The 20,786-nt window shown below is 28.7% G+C and overlaps 5 protein-coding genes and 1 long non-coding RNA gene across 12 annotated transcripts; 4 read left to right on the forward strand and 2 right to left on the reverse strand.

The window, feature by feature from the left end:
• Window positions 1-4,004: 4,004 nt before the first annotated feature.
• On the forward strand, window positions 4,005-5,012 carry LOC139099454 (uncharacterized). Its single transcript, XR_011545310.1, has 2 exons — window positions 4,005-4,095; window positions 4,762-5,012. It is a non-coding gene; the product is annotated as an uncharacterized lncRNA (long non-coding RNA).
• A 432-nt stretch (window positions 5,013-5,444) lies between these two features.
• LOC139099446 (uncharacterized) lies at window positions 5,445-11,987 on the reverse strand. Of its 6 annotated transcripts, none has more exons than XM_070651904.1 (5): window positions 11,941-11,987; window positions 6,708-7,103; window positions 6,505-6,568; window positions 6,278-6,331; window positions 5,445-6,102 (listed from the first exon to the last, which is right to left on the reverse strand). In XM_070651904.1, exons 2-5 carry the CDS (start codon window positions 7,077-7,079, stop codon window positions 5,483-5,485), a joined length of 1,110 nt encoding a protein of 369 aa, XP_070508005.1. In that variant the 5' UTR covers window positions 7,080-7,103; window positions 11,941-11,987; the 3' UTR covers window positions 5,445-5,482. The 6 variants fall into 6 exon arrangements, with proteins under 6 accessions (XP_070508005.1, XP_070508006.1, XP_070508001.1 ...); XM_070651905.1 differs by lacking the exon at window positions 11,941-11,987 and adding an exon at window positions 9,909-10,033; XM_070651900.1 differs by lacking the exon at window positions 11,941-11,987 and adding an exon at window positions 7,400-7,539.
• LOC139099449 (dnaJ protein homolog 1-like) lies at window positions 9,011-13,484 on the forward strand. The gene is made up of 2 exons (XM_070651907.1): window positions 9,011-9,171; window positions 12,051-13,484. Exon 2 carries the CDS (start codon window positions 12,174-12,176, stop codon window positions 13,212-13,214), a length of 1,041 nt encoding a protein of 346 aa, XP_070508008.1. The 5' UTR covers window positions 9,011-9,171; window positions 12,051-12,173; the 3' UTR covers window positions 13,215-13,484.
• A 105-nt stretch (window positions 13,485-13,589) lies between these two features.
• Window positions 13,590-17,207, forward strand: LOC139099439 (fatty acyl-CoA reductase 1-like). Of its 2 annotated transcripts, XM_070651893.1 has the most exons (5): window positions 13,590-14,209; window positions 14,902-15,348; window positions 15,964-16,085; window positions 16,196-16,616; window positions 16,682-17,207. In XM_070651893.1, the coding sequence occupies exons 1-5, from the start codon at window positions 14,184-14,186 to the stop codon at window positions 17,061-17,063; spliced, it is 1,398 nt and encodes a 465-aa protein (XP_070507994.1). In that variant the 5' UTR covers window positions 13,590-14,183; the 3' UTR covers window positions 17,064-17,207. The 2 variants fall into 2 exon arrangements, with proteins under 2 accessions (XP_070507994.1, XP_070507993.1); XM_070651892.1 differs by lacking the exon at window positions 13,590-14,209 and having other exon boundaries at window positions 14,459-15,348.
• On the reverse strand, window positions 17,194-18,296 carry LOC139099453 (V-type proton ATPase subunit G-like). Its single transcript, XM_070651912.1, has 2 exons — window positions 17,702-18,296; window positions 17,194-17,643 (listed from the first exon to the last, which is right to left on the reverse strand). The coding sequence occupies exon 1, from the start codon at window positions 18,195-18,197 to the stop codon at window positions 17,832-17,834; it is 366 nt and encodes a 121-aa protein (XP_070508013.1). The 5' UTR covers window positions 18,198-18,296; the 3' UTR covers window positions 17,194-17,643; window positions 17,702-17,831.
• Window positions 18,297-18,409: 113 nt separating this feature from the next.
• On the forward strand, window positions 18,410-20,774 carry LOC139099442 (zinc finger protein 436-like). The gene is made up of 3 exons (XM_070651895.1): window positions 18,410-19,383; window positions 19,704-20,005; window positions 20,218-20,774. Exons 1-3 carry the CDS (start codon window positions 18,491-18,493, stop codon window positions 20,391-20,393), a joined length of 1,371 nt encoding a protein of 456 aa, XP_070507996.1. The 5' UTR covers window positions 18,410-18,490; the 3' UTR covers window positions 20,394-20,774.
• The last annotated feature ends 12 nt before the right edge of the window (window positions 20,775-20,786 follow it).

Raw genomic sequence — 20,786 nt, forward strand, 5'->3', positions numbered from 1 at the left:
ATCTTTTGCTTAAAATTTAGATCTCCTGTTTATAATGGGATCCGAACCACTTTTTTGATAAAGCTACTTTTGGAAGCCTTCAAAGTATGCTTTCTTGATACCGGGACCGGATATGATGTCCCGTCCCGAGTCCCAAAAATCATCCGCGGGACCAGGTTTTAAAAAAATTCTTATTAACTCTAAACAAAATAAAAAGAATAAAAATAAAAGACGTTAAATTTGTAATCAAAACTTTAAAATCAAAATAATGTACTCAGATTAAAAAATCATTAATTATAATGGAACTGATCTTTTAAAACCTCTCTTAGATGTCTAGTTAAACAGTTTTTATTCGCAGCCGAAGAATATTTCCTGGTTTATTAATGACATATTTAAACTTGCAGAGGTAAAAGCCCGGAGAAAAATTATTCAGAATTCAGCGGAAAAGTATTTTATAAAAATTTTCTCATTAGGGTTGTTTTTGGGGTGAAAGAGAAAATGAAGAACAAAATTGAAAAAAAAAAAAATAATAATAAAGTTTTGCAAAAATTGCTTTTCAAAAATTAAAATGTGATTTTTGAATACTGTAAATTAAATTGCTTTAACATTAAATAAACCCCTCTCCTGCTTTATTTATTTTATTTTTCTATATGATAACGCTGCTTTAAACTTTTTGTATATAGGGAGTCTGAGAATGACTTTATCGGGTTTCATGTTTATTCGAGTAGACCACAAAATTTAATGTTTTGATTTATTTGCTCAAGTTAATACAAAAATTTTTTTCCTGATGTTTAAAACAACTTTTTTTTAAAGATAATAACGTATAAAAATTTATTTCAGATGTTCTATCTATTCTATTATATTGCTTGATTAATCGCGCGTTTAAAAAATACATTTAATTTTAATGTTTCAAATCCATCATTACACATGGGTACAAAATCGTGTACCAATCGCCAAATATCTTTGCAAGTCTTTGGCTTCTATTTTGACCATCGTATGTTATCATTGTATAGTAAGTTATTCCAAAATTTAGCCATTTTCATGGTGTAACTTTTGATATATAAACATTGACTATCATTGTAAAATTTAGACGTTTAGAGCCAAATTAGTGAAAAAAGCACTATCTGGAAGTGACCTGGTTCCTACTGGATCTCGTTTTATGAGTATGGAAGTGACTTGTATTCTACTGGATCTCGTTTTGTGGGTCAGGAAGTGACCTGAATTCATCATCCTTTTAAATGTTAGACAGCTGTATGTGAAAATGGGTCTTACTGCTGGCTTGTAAATAAAATGTACAGCAGCGTGCCGTCATTTATACAGCAGATCGCCACCTAAATGATCATAAGATTAATCTCAAAAAGATTGATGAGACTTTTGAACTGCATGATGAGTAAGTTATGGTCAGGAAATAATCAAAGAGTGATATATTATAGATTATCATTGCGATTTATTGGTAAAACGAAGAATTTTAAGATTTATCATAATAAAAATTGTGTACATTTGTTGAAAGACAGTCAAAAATTTATTAGAGGATGATTTGATCATCTTTTTTCAGACACACGATGTACTAATAATTCAACTTATCTTAGTCAAAACTAAAACCTCATTTCAGCAATTATCCTTTTAGCGCTCCTAACAATTACATAATAATAGTGATTCAAATTTTAGAGAACTCTCTTAAACTCGAGAGACAGTGACTTTTAATGTCTAATGTTGAAATATCAACTTCTCCTCCAAGTTTTTTTTTATTCTAACAAATTGAGGAACAAGGAACTGTGCCACTCCTTGTGGTTTATTAAAAAAATGCATAGAAATGCCATTAATAATTTTAAAGCAATTCATTTTCGTGAATTTTGTGGGAATTTTTAATGGGGATTTACCGTTTGAGGAAAAATTGTTTAGAATTAGTTCCGGCTAAATCAGTGGTGGGAGCAACCTTTTTTGTTCCACAGTATACCCAAGGTCCAAATTATCAATGAAGCAGCTCAAATATTGAAATTTTAGTAATTTCATTGAACTTGTCCTATTATTGAATACTTTATTCACAAATGAGTGAAAAATTTTCACTTCACACCAGTGTGAGATGAAAAAAGCAATGAAAAATGTTTCGTATTTACAAAAAAAATTGAGATTAAAATTTTTTCAGGAGATTAAGAAGCTTGAATTACGACAGGAATCATGCTGACGTTTTGCTTTCCCTACTATGCACGCTGCATGGCAATGATATTTCCAGAGTGTGGACGTCTCAAATTCGAGTTTTACGACATTCGATTTTCGAGAAATTCGATCAATTAGAACTCAACTTATTTTAAAATAAAAATTTGAATATTACAAAAAAAAAATTTTTTTTGAGAAAATTTAACGTTCGTTTTTGAGAAAGCCACACTCTGGATATTTCAAAGAATAAAAAATTTTTCACTTCACACCAGTGTGAGATGAAAAAAGCAATGAAAAATGTTTCGTATTTACAAAAAAAATTGAGATTAAAATTTTTTCAGGAGATTAAGAAGCTTGAATTACGACAGGAATCATGCTGACGTTTTGCTTTCCCCTACTATGCACGCTGCATGGCCCAGAGTTTATCAATGCAACGTACCTAGCCAAAATTTGTGTGTCACAAATCACACAAACCGAGTTGTTGTGACTGCCTTGGATGCCTGCCTATTTCGTTGATAACATTTCAAACATATCATGTTTTTATTAATCCAACCATAACTGACAGGTCTTTGGGAGTCCAGGCTCTAAAAGTCTAAAAAGAGTCCAAATGAAAAAAATCCTGATAAAATTAGAACAATAATTGAAATTTATGGTGTATTGATGACTATTTTTAACATTTATAACTATTCTTGTTTATGGATGTTACAGTGGCCTTTATTTTAATTTAACGATTAGTCGGGCTTCTATTAGGATTTATATAATAACAAACAAATCTCAAAAAGTCTATGATCTAAATTATATTATTAAAATAATAAAATTTCTATTTTATTTCAATTCATTTTTTAATAAATTTTAAACTGCCAAATTACATTTTACACATTTGTATTTAAAACTTTTGCATTTTGATGTTTTTAGTTAGTTTACTATTTATATTTGACAGAAAAAGTACTGAATAATTAACAGATTTAGATTAATTTTTTAAACTGAAATTAGAAAAAATATAGCCCGGAAAGCACAAGTTAATAAATTAATTCAAAATTTGCCATCAGTACAATGTGACTCCAGCTTGGTGCTGATTGATATCGAATCCGACGACAAGGCAGAGTCAAGCCGGCCTGGAGCTAGATTAAAAAATATTTTTCAACTGAATTATAAGCAACTTTCCATAATCTATAGTATATTTCCAATTATTAGATCTATGGTTGTTCTAACAAAAGTCAAATGATATTTCCAGAGTGTGGACGTCTCAAATTCGAGTTTTACGACATTCGATTTTCGAGAAATTCGATCAATTAGAACTCAACTTATTTTAAAATAAAAATTTGAATATTACAAAAAAAAAATTTTTTTTGAGAAAATTTAACGTTCGTTTTTGAGAAAGCCACACTCTGGATATTTCAAAGAATAAAAAAAATTAAAATAAATTTTTTGTGACAGCTAAGATGACGTTTTTAATTCTATTGTAGAATCTAGTAAGAAGAATGTTTTCTGGTTTTATGATAAATGTTGGATAAATCATTATAGTTGGCAAATATAAAAGCTTTGTTTAACTCAGGGGAAAGTAACCACGTCTGATTGAAAAAAAATTATTCCTTCGTTCGTTGTTATTGTTCGCTGGCAGTGCATATCAACTATGATTCCTAGTTCTCCTATAATATCAACATCCCGGAGGTTACTTTTTTGGGAAATGGTTAGGATTGGGGGGCTGAAAAGGATGAGGAGGGGGTGGTGGGGTCGCACCAGTTAAAAATTAAAAGGGAATAGATTTTTTTCAAGAAAAACCAACCATTTTTATACCAAGTAATTTTCCCCCTAGTACCACTAATTAATTTAAAAATCGTTTTAAATTTAAATTTATTCTTGCTGAATTCATATATAAACCCAAACACTTCTTCAATCAGAGACAGTTAGAATTTATATTCCGTTAAAGAAGTTCTATAAGAGAAAATGAAAGCTTTAGTAAGTTTTGAATTAAAATTAAAGTGTAATTGTTCTTCATATTGTCGTGTTTTTAAAATAATTCTATCTTATTCTGGATAAATTTCTACGCTCGATTCAGGAGCAGTGTCATGCTTATTTTAAAGTTATCATATTTATAATAAGTACTTTAGATGATTCGTTTTATGAAAACTATTTGAGTGATTAATGATTGACAATAAGGAAGCCTACTGTTAGTTCATATCAAATTGTTTTGTACAGATGAAGATTACTTAAATTAATTTTTTAAAATCACCTTTTACGTTTTACGTACGTAATTTTTAGCCACTAGGTCACAAATTTCAATTTTCAGTCAAGACAAATTATACTTTAAACTTTTCTGAAATTTTATGACAAAATTTTCCATTTTTGTAATTTTTATCGTTAATCAAATTTTTTTATGAAAATTAGGGTTTTAAATGAGATTTTAAAACTTTAATTTTCAATTTAAATATGTATGAAGGTATTTTAATGTAGAATAAACTCATTTAAAAAGAACTGCATAAAATTGAAGTAAAGTTATTATTCTTTCCATTTTAAAATAAAATTTCAAATCGTGGTCCTGAGCCAAAATAAGTAAATTAAGAATTAAAAGATATTGGCAATCAAGTATTATTTCATATTAAAACATATATATTTTTTTTATAGATTTTGGTCTTTTGTATTATGCTCATATCTTTGGTATTGGCAGCACCAGCACCTCGTGATGAAACCATTGCTGAAACAGTTGGAAACAACAATTCCGGTAATGATGAAGAAGATAGTAACAGCCTAATTCTCTTGAAGTTAATTTCAGCATTATTCGTATTTGGCTAAGAGCAACAATGAAAAGAAAATGCTTTGAATTTAATATTGAAAACAAAAATAATAAACTAAAAAATAAAGTTTTATTAAAATCACTTTATCAAAAAGGGTTAATTTTTAATATTGTGAAAATAATTTTTTTTAAAGTTTTTTTCTTCCATTGAGATTTCATTAGAAAAGAGAAAGTTTGGTAAGGAATTTGATATTTTCGTATATTTGGATTTTTGAGTTCTCAATTATTGCCAAATTTATAGCAATGATTCCGTTAAATCTAGTAGATTTGACTGAATAATTGAATACTTAATACATCTTAAGGACCAGCAAAATTCAAAATATATAGAATTGTCACGGGTGTGTCACATTATTATAAACTAAAAACAAAAATAATGCAATTCTTAAATTATTATTTAGCATATTACTTGATACTTTTTCAGGTTTGTTCTATCCACATTCCAATCATTAGGTAATCTAGTGGCAACGTTGCCCAGAATTCATTAATTACCCTAATTGTATATAAATAACAAAGATTTTTTTTTTTTAATTTTTGATTTCTTTATTATTACATTTAAGCTCTTGTTTTTTGTAGAGCAAAAATAGTATCAACAATAGCAGAATTTGCAATAATTCCAAATTCTGCAATATTATTAAACAAAACTTCCATTGGATTCAAATTTGATAAACATTTATGTTCAATTCCTAGCAAAACTGTATTCAGACTTCCCGCAAGGATTTTCATAGCTTTTTTAAATTCAAGATTATCAGTTGCAGCCGGTTCATACGAAATTACACGTCGTGGTTCCAGATTTTCTTTTGTTTCTTTCTTTTCAGTCGTGTTAAGTCCAGCGCATAATGCACAGTCAACTTTCCATTTCATTGTCAATGGACTGCCAAATTGATGATCAAATGCGACAAAACTGACTGGCATTTTTCGTCGGTGATCACAAAATACATAACAAACTTTATTCTTTTTTCCTGATGCTTTAAAACCTTCACTAACTTTAAATATTGATTTTGTTGACGAAGCATCTCTGAGCTTATCGCAAAGGTATCTAAGGTAAGGAGTTTTTCCTTGAGTATTAAAGTGACGCTTTTGAAGGAATTTGATCTGTCCATCTTCAACTATTGTGCAGTCGTCGATTTCGTTGGCGGTAAAATGAATGCTTTTGATGAAATCTGTTGATTGACCTGATAAAAATTAAGAATTGTATTATTTGTGTCAGCTGTTGTAGTATTTCAAAGCTAAATTAAAGGGATTCAAAAAAAATGTTGAGATTTAAACTCAAAAAAACGTTCACTTAGATAAAAATTAACACTTCATCCCAATTTTTCAAATTACTTCTAATAAAACAATTATTATTACCATCTATACAGTCATATTTCCTCTTTTTCGGATACTTATATGATGACTTTACCGCTGAAAATTCAGAGAAAAGAAATAAATTTTGAATTGTTGTTTCCATTTCTAAATATACAACTAGACCTAAATCGGCATTGCCAATCTAGAACTAAAATTCATATTAATTTTGCGAAAAATAATTTTGACTTCTTAGATGTCACATCTCATGTAGATTTCATATTCGATCATACCTTTTGAAATTTTGAGCAATTCTTGATTTTCAGGTGTAGACGGCTCAGCTTTCGTTAAATTAGACTGCAAACCAAATGAAACCAATTTTAAAAATTACAATAATCACTTCAATTAGATCTCAATGTCGATTCAGGTTAAATAAAAATTGTGGGATCTAATTTCTAATTAAGGATTCAAAACTGATCCTAATTTCAAAACATACCGTCGTGCCACCATCATCTTCTGCACAATAATCCTCATCACCATCATCACCATCATCATATGTCTCATCATAGTCACCATAATCTTCATCAATAATTTCTTCGACTTCTGACTTAACAATCGTAACCAATGGATCGAAGTTGAAAGCCTCAAATTTCTTTTGATTTTCCACAATTTGATGATAAAATTCATAAGATGTGTCTAATTTTTTGACACAAGTACGACAACAAAAGTTGTATGATTTATTTTGACTTATGATGAGCTCAACGTTGAATGTTTCTCGAAGCTTTTTGGGTATTTCTCTTGTACTGTCATCGATATTTGTTAAATCTCTTTGTGGTTTAGTTATGTTGCAGAGTCGACAGATTTCCATTATGATTTTTAGTGTCTTGTAATGCTGTATATTGATAAAATGATTAGTTTCTATTGATTAAAATATTTAAATGGAAAATACTGATAAAGTTTGATTTATGAATTTTAGAAAATTGCGAATTTAGTAATTAAATTTTTTGAATGAAAATGGCAGATATGCTATTAAGCTAGTAGAAAATTAATGTAAATCGTCACTTTTCACACATTTGAGACTCAAATTACTTCAATAAATCTAGTTATATCTTATCTTTATCAAAATTTTGAAATCACCGCAAATAAAATCAAAAAATCAAAAGTCAACAAATGTTAAATTACTTATACCAAATAATTCTTTTATTTTAATTTTAGAGACTTTGTTAGTTGTCTTGACACCTGTCTTATCAATCTTAAAGATAAAATGCAATCGATTTTTAAAATCTAAAATTTAAATAAATTAATTGAAGAACTTTCACAATTTTTTCGATCAAAAGATGCAGAGAAAAGTTTGTTATTGTTTACATATAAACTAAAGAGAGGATTTTTTTGTGAAATAAACTCTCACGCTCAATAATTTTGAAAAAAAAAAGATTACCAGAATTTTAAGGTTTTGGTATGAAGATTGAAAATACTTCGAGAATGTTATAGTAATAGATGATAGATAATCCATTTTATTTATGTAATATGCATAGCATGAATTGTGTTAATATGAATATGTCATGAGCTCGAGACTGGAAAGTATGAATCCTACTTTTAATTGTAGATCCAAGCCTAAACAGAAAATATTGCGAATCGTCACTTGTTAAACTATCAATAAACTTTGCTTTTTATTTTATTTTTATATAAAATTATAATCTATTTAGCGTAAATTACAAAGAATTAACATTTGATTGAATTTTATCCACCTGTAAGCAATATTGTAGATTGCGATAAAATGCTTACTTTATAAAAATATAAAATCCACTTAATTAAATTTGATCCACATTTAATCATTAATCTAGTTATAACCAAACATTACTTTATGATATCATCAGACAATGAACTTTAAATATTTATTTTTAATTTTGCTGACTTTTATTGATAAACTTCAAAGGTTGTTTATGCCAATTTACTTCAAAATATTCCATTGAAAAAAGTACTTATTATAAATTAATGTGACCTGCAAAATTTTTGATTTTATAATTATTTTAGTCAGACTCAATAGTAAAATCTTAAAAATTTCAAAAATAAATACAATCATTATTGCAAAAATATTGACAGTGCTATGTGTCATTCAAATTTTTAATTTTTTCTGAATGCTTTCTTTTATTAAAAATTTAAGGTATATTGTTTTTTGAAGAATATTGACCTAGGTTAAGGTTATGATGGATTTGACAGCAGACTATCATGTAAATAATATGACTTTAATATAAACGACTTATATTTTTATTTTAGTCCACAAACACGTCATTTTAGGTTTTTGTATCCAAGGTTCTCTCTAGGCTACAAACTTGTAAAACAAAATCTAATTTGGGCAACAAGAATTGTCAGATGTAAAATGCTATTTTCTCGGTCTATTGATCAATGGTTCTAACAATGCAAGTATATTGTCATCATAAAGCAATGATCATTCTAGATTCATTATTTTGCAGTTTATTAAATGTCTAATAATCAGTCACGTTGCACCAACATCTGACATCAAAGCTAAATTTTTTTTTCAACTTCACAAACTGCTAAAAATAATTTAAAATTGAGAAAGAAATTCTCATAATCCTCTCAATTGTACTAGATTATTCTCCCAATCAGCCTAGATTCTTCTCGTTCTTTCCGCCTTTATTGCTCACGTAGCGAGTAGGGTCGACAGAGATATTGCGATTTTCATACAAAATCAACTCTCACAATATTGTTGTTGTACTAGAACCTCTGTCTGCCCATTCTCGAACATTCGGTGTTTATATATAAGCAAAACACTGTAAGCGTGAGCGAGTCATTTCAAAAAGAGATTTTATCTGAAGTGAAAGACATAAAAAATTGTTGGAAAAAAAATTTAAAGAAAATTATTTTGTGAGAAAACTATCAGATAATTACCAAATTTAATAACCGGAATTAATTTTGAGAATTTAAATTTAGTCAAAAAGGTAAGAAAATTGTGAATTTAATGTTGAAAAATTCAGTGATTTAGTTTTTAGTAAACGCGTCAGAAAAAATTTTTTGGTGGTGATTTGATGAAATCTCACGTAGGCACAGAATGTTTAGTTATAGTAACAAATTTTAATGCCTATGATTTAAAATTAAATTCTAAAATTATAAAGGAAAAAAATGTCAAGTTCATATCAGAACAAAAGATTAACCAGAATAATCCAGTAGAAATTTTTTACGAGTTACTAAAAATAATTTCTACGATAAATTTTGATGATTCTTGTGCTGCATGCCAGGTGGATGCAAATACATTTTTGTACAAAATTTTGAATTATTCATGACATTTGATTAGCATAAGTTTCATAATTGATGATAAAATTGTAAATTGCCATGTGACTAGTGAACGCGGGAATGGATTATAAAAAGAAAGAATTCAAGAAATTTTTTTAATTTTCTTGCTGTGTCTTGTTATATTAAATGTTGTATTGATGGGTTCAGGATATAATAAGATTTTTCCAGATAGATTTTTATTAAAGCTGATTATTGTTCGATGATTGAATACAACTAAAGCTTTAATTTTTAGTATTGTCTTTAAATTAGTGTGGATTGGTAATGAAGAAGGTTCAACAATCACATCAAAAAAGAATTAAGTCTTAATATCATTTAGGTTCCATTAGGATTTGAATTATTCTCATTTTAGAACTCCCTGAATAATTACAATAATACAGTAAATTACCTTGTATCAAGTTTCAACATAATCTGATTCCACCTCTTCAATAAAATTTATCGTTTCTTCATTTTTATCAATGAGATAGATATTTTTAAATTTCCTAGAATCTTCTTATTTTGCCTTAATGATTTTTTTGTTTATCGCAATATTTAAAAGTTAAGTACTATTTGAATTTTCATTTAACAAAAACCTACAATGTTAATTAATTTATGTTTAAGATATTATTTGTATTGATAAATTGCGAAACTACATAATTTTTTGTAAAAAAATCTTAAAAAATTTAAAATTCAATATTTTAATACAAAAGTTACAAATGCTACGATTTTAAAATATTTTTAATTCTTCTATCGCAGAATTCCGTTTGCCAATTCTTAATATCTCAAATGCTCTTTTCGGATATTTATATCATTTCAACTATAGTGTTTGATGTTTTACAAAATTTCTAAATTTACTCGAGTATAAAACATTAACAAAGTATCAAATTCCAAAAAATTATCATAATTTCCTTCAAAATCCTCAAGAATCTGCACTTTTTATAATACAATAATTTTTGCAATATTCCTAATGACTGCATCACATAATAAACAATAAAGCTAAAAAAAAGTCTCTCATAATAATTCGAATGATCGAGAACGAAAGTTTTACATCATCAAAAGCAGACACAGAGAGAAAAAATGAAAAAAAAATATATATATGTATATAATAGAAAACGGCAAAATGCTGGCACGTGTCAGCATAGTTAGACCAAAGAGTATAAGAAAAGCGTTGAACGCAAAAAAATCGTAGTATTGATTTGTTTATAAAATCAATGTGAGCTTTTCTGCATGAAAAATAGAAAAAAATTCTGAGCTAGAATGATACATGGCAAAACTTTATGTGGATTAGTCAGGTTGGAATATGAATGTACTGTAATTGGGTTCAGAAAATGAGTAGATTTAGGTTGAAAATGGAATGTTAGACTTGAATTTTGGAATGTGATCATGAAAATTCAAATATTGAATTCATAATATTCAAGTTTCATATTCCATCTTAACTTTTGTATTTTCCTGGATTCAAAATTCCTTTGTAGAATATCGTTGGATGCTAATCAATTTTATGAGTTTCAAACAACTAAGTAATTGTTTCAACTTTTTAGACATTGCCAATTCATATGTGGTATCAAGTCTGTTTTTTTATACAAAACCTTTTCTAATTTTGAAATATTTTTAATATAAAACTACTCATCAATTAATCAATACATACATTCATTATGTTCAATCTTATTACATTTAATATTACATGATTGAAATCGTTGTGAAATAACTGTTTTCTTTGAACATTCCTCAGTCTTCTCTAGACATTAAAAGCGAACTTGAGCCATATAAAAACGTTATGGAGCGAAAACGATTGTGTTTATGATACTATAGAACTATTATAAATAAATAATTGTTGATGCTTGATTTTATAAATAATTTCAAATTTCAAAGCAAAAATTTGTGTTTAAATTTTTAAAATTATCCATAAAACCTTAAATATTTCTTTTCAACTTCCACCTCTCATTTTCACATGATTCATCGTATTTAAAAATCCTGATCTGATTAACATTCGCGAATATTCTTTCTCATAAAAAATCACCTTTACTAATATTTAAAATGAATTGAATCACATTATATCTTCGCATGTGTATGCGAAATTTCTTGTCAGCGCGTGTTTATGACAACAGAAAAAAATAATTTTTGGTTTGTTTATTTTTGCTAATATTTTGGAAAATTACAAAAAAAAAAAAAAATAGGTATTACAAGTATCTCAGGTTTTAATATCACCAAAAATTTCTGTTATTTTCAAAATTCCTTTTTCTTGAAAATCTTTTAATTTTTTTAAAAAATCGAAAATTCGAAAATTATTCAAGTCTGATATATTATCTGTTATATATATAAAAATACTTCGCAGCAAAAAAAAAACGGCATTTATCATAAATTCCTAGTATAATTTGATATTTTACATTATTAGTAATTCTTTAACTTATTTAAATTTTTATTTAAATGCAAAAAATCACTACCAAAAAATTAGTTCCTGACTCATCTATCAAAATGAGTTTAATCACCGTACAGAAAATCTTTTAATACTGAACCAAAAAAAATTATTTTCCCATCTCATCTCTATTTTTAGGATCTTTTGAGATAACAATACAAGTGGGTTGGTTGCTCGACGTCAATTTGATTGGGACAGTTATAGCAATCGAGGTCATCACTTGAAGTCGCAACAAATTATTAAGACAAAAATCAAATAAAAATGGGTAAAGACTTTTACAAAATCCTTGGAGTCGCCAAAGGTTCGTCAGATGATGAAATCAAGAAGGCATACCGCAAATTAGCACTAAAATATCATCCAGATAAGAACAAGTCACCAGGTGCTGAAGAGAAATTTAAAGAAGTTGCCGAAGCCTACGAAATCCTCTCCGACAAAAAGAAACGCGACATTTATGATCAATATGGTGAGGAAGGATTGAAAGGTGATTCAGGTGCAGGTCCAGGTGGTGCAGGTGCCGGACCAGGATTCACATATCAATTCCATGGCGATCCACGTGCAACATTTGCTCAATTTTTCGGCACAAATGATCCATTCTCAATATTCTTTGGTGATGATCGAGGTGGATTTGGTGGAATGGATTTCGGTCATGACGGAGACGACATCTTTGCACAAATGGGTGGTCGACATGGTGGTGCATTCAGATCTCAATCTTTTAATATGCAAGGAACACCGCAAGCAAAGAAAATGAAAGTTGATCCACCTGTTGAGCATGACTTGTTCGTTTCACTGGAAGACATCAATACTGGATGTAGTAAAAAAATGAAAATATCAAAGATGGTCGTGCAGCCAGATGGGTCAGCTAGAAAAGAGGAAAAAATCCTACAAATTAATATTAAACCAGGATGGAAAGCAGGCACAAAGATCACATTTCCTAAAGAAGGTGACCAGATTCCTGGAAAAGTTCCAGCAGACATTGTTTTTATTATACGTGATAAGCCACACGGGCATTTCAAAAGAGAAGGCAGTGACATTAAATACGCAACGAAAATCACCCTCAAACAAGCTCTTTGTTGTGCTGGAAGTTGGCAACTTCGGGTGCCAACCTTAACTGGTGAAACAGTTCCACTAAATATTAGCAATGAAGTCATTAAACCAAATTCAATTAAGAGATTACAAGGACGTGGTCTACCGTTCCCTAAAGAGCCAACAAAACGCGGTGACTTAATTATCAGTTTTGATATTCAGTTCCCCGATAATCTATCAAAGAATGCACGAGAAATACTGAATGATGTGCTGCCCTAAAATGTGATCTTTGAGACTGTGTGTGAATGATGTGTGAACTAAGAATGATATTAGATTTTAAGATGATATTAGAATGTAAGAAAATAAAACTTTTTATGAATATTTTATAAAAGTTGATTTAGAGGCTAAGGATCAGTCTAAGAACTCAAAATACATCCATTAAGATACAATGATGACTGAAGAACTGTTAAGAAGATTTAAAAAGTGTCTACACAATAACTGAACACGTGTAAAATAAATCTTATGACTATATTATATTTTCCAAAAATAGTTTTTACATTTTTTAATGTTTAAAAAAATCATTTGGAAAATAAATTAATAAATTCTTTAATTTTTAAAAGACTATCAAATTTTAAAAATTTTATTCAATTCCTTCATAAACGAATTTAAAATATAGTTTAATTCTTTTGAAGCTCTTAAAAAAATTATTTCATATTAATAAAAATTGATTTTAAATTTTCAATTTCTTTTCATATAGACATTTTTGTGTTAATTCTTCAAATTTAATTTTTATACTTGGGAATCTTATACCATTTATATTTTTAATAATTTTTTTAAAGCAGAAAAGCAAAAAAAAAATTTATTGATATGAGTTTTTTTTTTTTTAAATTTTGGATTATAAATTTCCGAAGTTCGATTACCAAAAAATCAGCTTTTAATAAATGCTCATAGAAAAGTTTAATAAACAAAAAATAATCTTGTAAATATTTTTCAAAACGTCTTAAAAGTTTCACAAATTTATAATTTGCTGAATGTGAATCCTATTAGTAAAGTTTACTTTTATTGCTGAATGTTTAATGCAATAGAAAGCTTTTTTGGCTTTTTCTGTTGAAATGAGTAACTTTTAAGCAATATTCAATAAAAAAAATGAATATTTATTATAAAAATAAAATACTATGTTTTTATTGATTTTCTATGAGATTGCTCTCAAAAAATTTCTAACTACGCCTCAGGTTTACATTGAGAAACATGGAACTTAATACTTTTATTGAAAAGTATTTTATCAAATAAAAATCATAAAAATAACTTAGATTATTTTTTTTTTTTTCAAAACTTTTCCTAATTGCAAAATTACAATATTTCAATGTGCATTCTAAATTACAATAATTTAAAATATAGTATGAAAAATAATAAAACGACAAAGTAATGAAAATAAAGTCATAAGTCACTGAAAGTTGAATAATTAATTACAAAAAACTTCTTTCTTTTTCATCAATTAGTTAGTCGTTGTATAATTATGTAAAACTCGGACATAGAACTTCGATATCCATGAAAATAAATAATTCTTTCTAGATCAATTGTGAAGGGCCAACAATCCACATCAAATTTTAGTTTAATAATAAGTGACAAATTGGCTTTAGAATTGAAGTGTGACTAACGTAAACTTTAGAACAATAATTATTAAAAATTTAAATTTCAAGGTTAAAATTGCATTAACTAAATTTCATTGTCAATGCAAAAAAGGTCAATTAAACTAATTTGCACTAAGTACTATATAAATTGATTCAAAGCACATTATTTCCTATTTCATTATTAAAATGGCAGTCGAAGAATTGACATCAATTAAAAATTTTTTTGATGGTAGTGAAGTTTTTATTACTGGTGGAACTGGATTTGTTGGTCGTGTGTTGATTGAAAAATTGCTGAGAAGCTGCTCAGGAATTAAAAAGATTTATGTGATTATTAGATCTAGAAAAGGCGTCAGTTCATCTGACAGAATAGACACAATCATAAACTGTAAATTATTTAACAAATTAAAAGCTTCAGATCCAACAGCAATTAACAAAATTCATGCATTAGACGGAGATGTCCAGAAACTTCGATTAGGTCTTTCCGATGCTGATGTTGAAAAAATTAAAAGTTGTTCAATAATTTTTCATTGTGCTGCATCTGTACGATTTGATGATCCTCTAAGTTCAGCTATTTTAATGAATACGCGAGGTACATTAGAAGTGTGTAAAATTGCCGAGAAGATTCCACATTTAAAGGCATTAGTTCATGTTTCGACTTCATTTATACAACCAAAAATATATGGTTCTGATGAAATATTTTATCCAGCTGATGTCGATTGGAGGAAATTTATTAATTATGCTGAAACCATTGACGATGGAATGCTGGATGCTTTGGAAAAGAAGTTAGTATTTAATCCTAATATGGCAATATTTATTTAACAAGGGACTATTTTTCTTGTTATACAAAGATAATCACTAGATTATATTTTACCAGAAGACACAAAGTGTAGAAAAAGATAAAAATCACATTAACTTAACACTGGATTTTTTGACATTTTTACACCATTTGCTTTCCGGGTTGATCTTTTGACCAATCACAGTGATTTGAAACAAAATTTAAAAAAAATTTAATTTTAAATAAAAACCCTTTTAACCTTTGGCTGTAATATAGATCTAAGATTATCAAAATTTCATCTCAAGCATTAGTGAATAATGATAAGTGTTAGATCAAGTTTATAATACACAGTGCTACGAAAAAGATCCTAAAATTGAATTTCTTGCCTGTTCTTGCCCTGTCATCATAGAAAGTTATTTCTCAATTATTATCCATCCTTTATCTGCCTTTTTGATGTAGTCTGTACGTTTAATAAAAATAATAATAATTTATTTGCATCATTCCAAAAATTAGGCAGCACCAAGAAGTCTATTAAATTTTGCATATTAATGTCAAGTCGTGACTCACATCCAATTTCGAGTTCTGTTTCATACTGAAGTCTATGTTCTTATATTTTTTTTAGATTGACGGACAATGCACCCAATACTTACACTTTTACAAAACATCTATCAGAACAAGTCTGTAAATACTACCGGGACACAAAGAAACTACCGATTGTTATTTATCGGCCTTCTATTATTGCTGGTAAGGATCTGTTATTAAGGAAGATGCTTATAGCATGTTCAAAGCATCCGAGTCTTTTGTTAGCATATTGAATATCTTAAAATTAATTTCAACTTTATTTATTGATTCAGGAAGCGAAAGTGAACCCCTTCCAGGCTGGCTTGACAATTTGAACGGGCCATTTTCTTACTGCTTCACAGCAATTCTTGGTATTCTGCATGCATCAATGGTTGATGGATTCAGAAAACTTGATTATATTTCAGTTGACTTATGTGTTAAAGGAATGATTGTCGCAGCATGGAAAACATGGAAGGAACATCAAACTACAGCTGAAATTCCAATTTATAATGCAACAAGCTCAAAAAAGCCTTCATTTTATTCAATGAGCTGGCAGAAAATGCATCAAGTTTATCCATCTAATAATTCGATTATGTATATGGATATGACTCATACAAAATGTATTTTTCTTTTCTGGTTGATTAAAATTGTTGAGCAAATTATCCCAGCCTTAATATACGATGGATTGCTGAGACTTACAGGAAAAAAACCCAAGTATAGACAAAACTTATTTGAAGGTATAAAGTTTTGACTTATGAGTATTTTGTGTTGTTTTTCAGACTTTTAAAATTCCAACGCATAATCATGGAATCAGAAAAGGCAATGCTTCATTTTACTCTAAAGGACTTCAAATTTACAAACATCAAATTTCTAGACTTAGACAGTGCAATTCCACCTCATGAATTCGATGACTTTTATGTCAGCACAAAACTCTCAGATGAAGTTACAATCATACGAACCACCTGTCTTAATTTCGTAGAAAATATGCTGAATGAAGACGTTAGTGACTTTACTAAGGCATTTCGAAAACAAAAACTTGTTACCTATATTTGGAGGACTTATCAGATTGGAGTTTACTCTTATCTCATTTACTTGGCATGTTTGCTATTCCAAAAAACATTTGGTGACTTTAGTTATCATGGAATGTTTATTGCTGAGTAAGCTCAGTGATTTCGGACCTTTTATATGAAAAATAAATTAAATAAAATAAACAAACTTTTTCCTTTCTTCACTATATTTATTTAAATTTCAATATTTATATTTTCATCAAATTCGCAAATAAATTTCAATAAATTCCAAATTAAATATGATTATTCAAATAAAAATAATTTTTAACATGTATTCGTTAGTAGTTTTGAGAATCATCTTTAAATTTAACAATTAAAAATTGAAAGTGGAATAATTTTTTTTTTTGTTATGGATATTTTTTGTCATAATATGTCTGTATATGGAGATTAAAGTTGCACAATATTATTTATAATAATACGTTATTAACGATTCATTGTGTGGTTGGGAACTTTTGGGGATGGATGTAAAGTATGGGTTCAGATTTGTGACGATTTATAAGAACACATTCAAAGTTGCAATCAGATATTGTATGTAAGTTAAGGTAACTCTTCACTGCAAAACTGTTTATTACTTCCAATTTTGCTTAAACCGCAACACTGATTTTTGAAATAATGTCCAGATGTAATTAGTCATCTTTTTTAAACTAAGCTGTCCACACTTGTCTAGATTAATCCTTTGATGTTACATGAATTAGTCGATAAATCCATAAAATATACTAAACCAAAACTCACATCCAATTCTCAACAAAAGAACTCCACCTCACTAAAGTACTACGTCTAAGCACAAAAATTGTCATATTCATTAAATATACGGTCAATCAACAAACTTTAATGTAGCACATCACGTCAATAAAGATTTAATTTACTTGTTATGGAATTTTAATAAATAGTTCTTATGAACTTCAGGTTTAATGTCATATACCAACTGCAAAATATCTTGAATGACCAAATTCTTATTGACATTAATTTGTTTAGTCATTTCACCAATTTTTGTAACCGTATCAGCATCGATTTTAGCAGCAACTCCTTCACGGGAGCCCATATGTTTTGACTCAAATTCCTTGAACTGTCTTTCTCGTTCCTGACGATACTTTTCAATTTCATCCTGGGCCTCTTCCTTTGCTTGCTTCAAACGCTTCTGTTTGCGCTTTCTAGCTTCCGATACCTTTTCAGCTGCACGCTTTTCAGCAGTAAGCAATTGTTGAATACCTTGAGTTTGACTTGCCATGATAAATTTTAGAGATTTTTAATTTTTATCGATCTAAAAAAGACGAAGGAAAAATTATTGTGTCTTATTGGGAAGTTTTTTCGTTCTGAAGGGATGAAATGGGCTTATCAATGGTTATTATTAATTGGAGACTTGCGAAACTTTACTGAGATGGGACATTTTTTTGTAGAATTTGAAATCAAAATATTTGGTTACTGAGTTGATTGATTTTATTCAAAACAAATTGTCCAAAAAAGAAATTTCGTGGCAAAAGTTTAATTATTATAGACTAGAAAACATCTCCTACATTCACAATGTCACAGCTATGTCGACTTTGTCTTACTGAAAGCTATGATGCATCAGATTTGAATGAATATCGAGAAGGATTGCCAATATCAGTATTAGCAATGATTATTCTGCCTATAAAAATTTACGATGGTGAAGATTTTAATCTGCCGCAAAAAATTTGTAGTTCCTGCTTGGAAATAATCGTCAATGCTTACAAGCTAAGGGATGTAAGCTTATCCAGTGAAAAAGTCCTCAGATCCAGCATTGAAGGATGTAATATAAGAATCAAAAATGAAGTTCAAGATCAAGATACAATTTTTGTTCAGTCTAATATTTACAATTCTGATCCACAACCAATCCAAAAGAAAATTCGAAAGGAAGTAGTGAAAAGTAGCACAAACTGTATTTATTGTGGACTTGAATTCTCAACAACTGACGAGCTTGATGATCACATAAATGAAGAACATTTTAGTACAATGATTACAACGGTATGTGATGAATATGAAGAAGGGATGCACATAGATTGCTATAAAAAAGATAGAACTCCAAAAACTTCAATGGCTTGGAGACATTTTGGACGACTTTATACCGCAAATAATGAGCACGTCAATCAAAGTTTCCATTATTGCATTATATGTCTGAGCCGAAAGCTCCTTACAAAATATAAGACAACCACTGCAACATCAACCTTAATTTTTCATCTCACAACAGTTCATGGAATTGGCAAAGATGACAATGATGCTGATCCAACATTTGTTAAGGAAAAATATACGCAAAGAAAGGAACGTTCTTTGACTACTGGACCAAGTATTACTACTACAGCTACCATATGCAGTGAGTGTGGAAAAAGTTTTGCAAATCATCACATTATGAAGAAGCACATGAAGATTCATTCTGGACAGTTTTTTCCATGCGATAGGTGAGTAGGTGTGTCTTAGTAGAGAATTTAATGTAGATATAGAACATATTTCAAATGAGTTTCTGAATTTTGGACATGCTTATAGAACTGTATGTTGAATTCGGAATCTTACTCTATAGGGTGAATGTTTTTGGATTTATCCTAATTTAACATTTTAATTCATTGAAAACAAAAATCAATATACCGATTAGAAATTTCAATAATGGATTTAAAATGTATTGAATCTTGGATTTGAGAATTCAGAAACTCAAGTGAAAATTTGACCATTTTTCGATTAGAACTTAAATTTTAATAACACTATTAATTATTTGATTTTTCAGCTGTCCAGCCAAATTTTCCTACATTGAGAACTTGTACAGACACAAACGATGCCACGATCCAAATCACTTGTCACGCTACGTCTGCGATATTTGTGGAAATAGATTTGCAGAAATGAAGTCATTAAAGAATCACATAATGAGAGTGCATATGAAAATTCCGCCACAAAAAAAGTTTGCATGTACATTTGACGGTTGCTCACTAAAGTTTGCAGCTGCATTTAATTTGAAGAAACACATGATAACTCATACAGATTTGAAGCCACATGAATGTCAATTTTGTTCAAATGCGTACACATCGAAAGGTATAAAAGATTTTTAGATATTATTTTTTTAGAGACGAAATTTATCAATCCAACTTGAATCTCTGAATTCAAATTTGAAAGATAAAACATATAGTTTTTCAGAATTCATGCTGTCTATAATTAAGCTAATTTTATCAAAAACTGTCTTTAAATACTTTTTTTAATAATCTCAACTTTATCTATTTTAATTATCTGATTCTAATACTTAACAGGTGATCTTATCAAGCATCTTCAGAAAAACCATGTTGGTGACTCTATATATCATTGTGAACATTGTTCGGAATCATTCAGGTTTAAAATTCAACTTCGAGAACATTATAAAGTTCATTACCAAGGTTTGACAAAAGAAGAGACGAGAGATGAGTATGAAAGTTACTCTTGCAACTAAAATTACTCTGTAGATCATGAAAAATAATTGCAAGGACATCATAGTATTCAGATCCAAAGCTCGAAGTCGACTCGAATTTCTTTTGTAGTCAAATCAAATTTTCTATTGAATTCTTCCTGCAAAATTTTGAACAAATATAGAAAAATGCTGTTGATTATTTGATCTTAAACCTTTTAAATGTCATCCAGACAATCTGTTGATGATCTTGGCTAAAGCATTTGTAAATATACCGTGGATATAAGTACTAAAATTTAAGCAAAACTCGAAGTCGACTCCAATTTTATTTCAAGTTAAGTCGATTTTATTTAGCTTTTACGTACAAATTATAGTCAACTCCGAGTTCTCAATCTAAGTAAATATATAAATTTGTATTGCAAGTATCAATAGCAATTA

This window comes from Chironomus tepperi, unplaced genomic scaffold (genome assembly GCF_022539635.2).
Source record: "Chironomus tepperi strain 1889 unplaced genomic scaffold, CSIRO-AGI_Ctep_v1 contig_467, whole genome shotgun sequence".
Lineage (NCBI taxonomy): Eukaryota > Metazoa > Arthropoda > Insecta > Diptera > Chironomidae > Chironomus > Chironomus tepperi.

Coding starts and splice junctions, on each gene's coding strand:
- LOC139099446 (XM_070651904.1), bottom strand. CDS start 7,079: ATGGAAATCTGTCGACTCTGCAACATAACTAAACCACAAAGAGATTTA. Junction 6,569..6,707: donor AAGATGATGGTGGCACGACG/GTATGTTTTGAA, acceptor TTTGGTTTGCAG/TCTAATTTAACGAAAGCTGA. Junction 6,103..6,277: donor GAAATATGACTGTATAGATG/GTAATAATAATT, acceptor AATTTTTATCAG/GTCAATCAACAGATTTCATC.
- LOC139099449 (XM_070651907.1), top strand. CDS start 12,174: ATGGGTAAAGACTTTTACAAAATCCTTGGAGTCGCCAAAGGTTCGTCA.
- LOC139099439 (XM_070651892.1), top strand. CDS start 14,753: ATGGCAGTCGAAGAATTGACATCAATTAAAAATTTTTTTGATGGTAGT. Junction 16,086..16,195: donor TCGGCCTTCTATTATTGCTG/GTAAGGATCTGT, acceptor TTATTGATTCAG/GAAGCGAAAGTGAACCCCTT. Junction 16,617..16,681: donor CTTACAGGAAAAAAACCCAA/GTATAGACAAAA, acceptor GTTGTTTTTCAG/ACTTTTAAAATTCCAACGCA.
- LOC139099453 (XM_070651912.1), bottom strand. CDS start 18,197: ATGGCAAGTCAAACTCAAGGTATTCAACAATTGCTTACTGCTGAAAAG.
- LOC139099442 (XM_070651895.1), top strand. CDS start 18,491: ATGTCACAGCTATGTCGACTTTGTCTTACTGAAAGCTATGATGCATCA. Junction 19,384..19,703: donor CAGTTTTTTCCATGCGATAG/GTGAGTAGGTGT, acceptor TTGATTTTTCAG/CTGTCCAGCCAAATTTTCCT. Junction 20,006..20,217: donor AAATGCGTACACATCGAAAG/GTATAAAAGATT, acceptor AATACTTAACAG/GTGATCTTATCAAGCATCTT.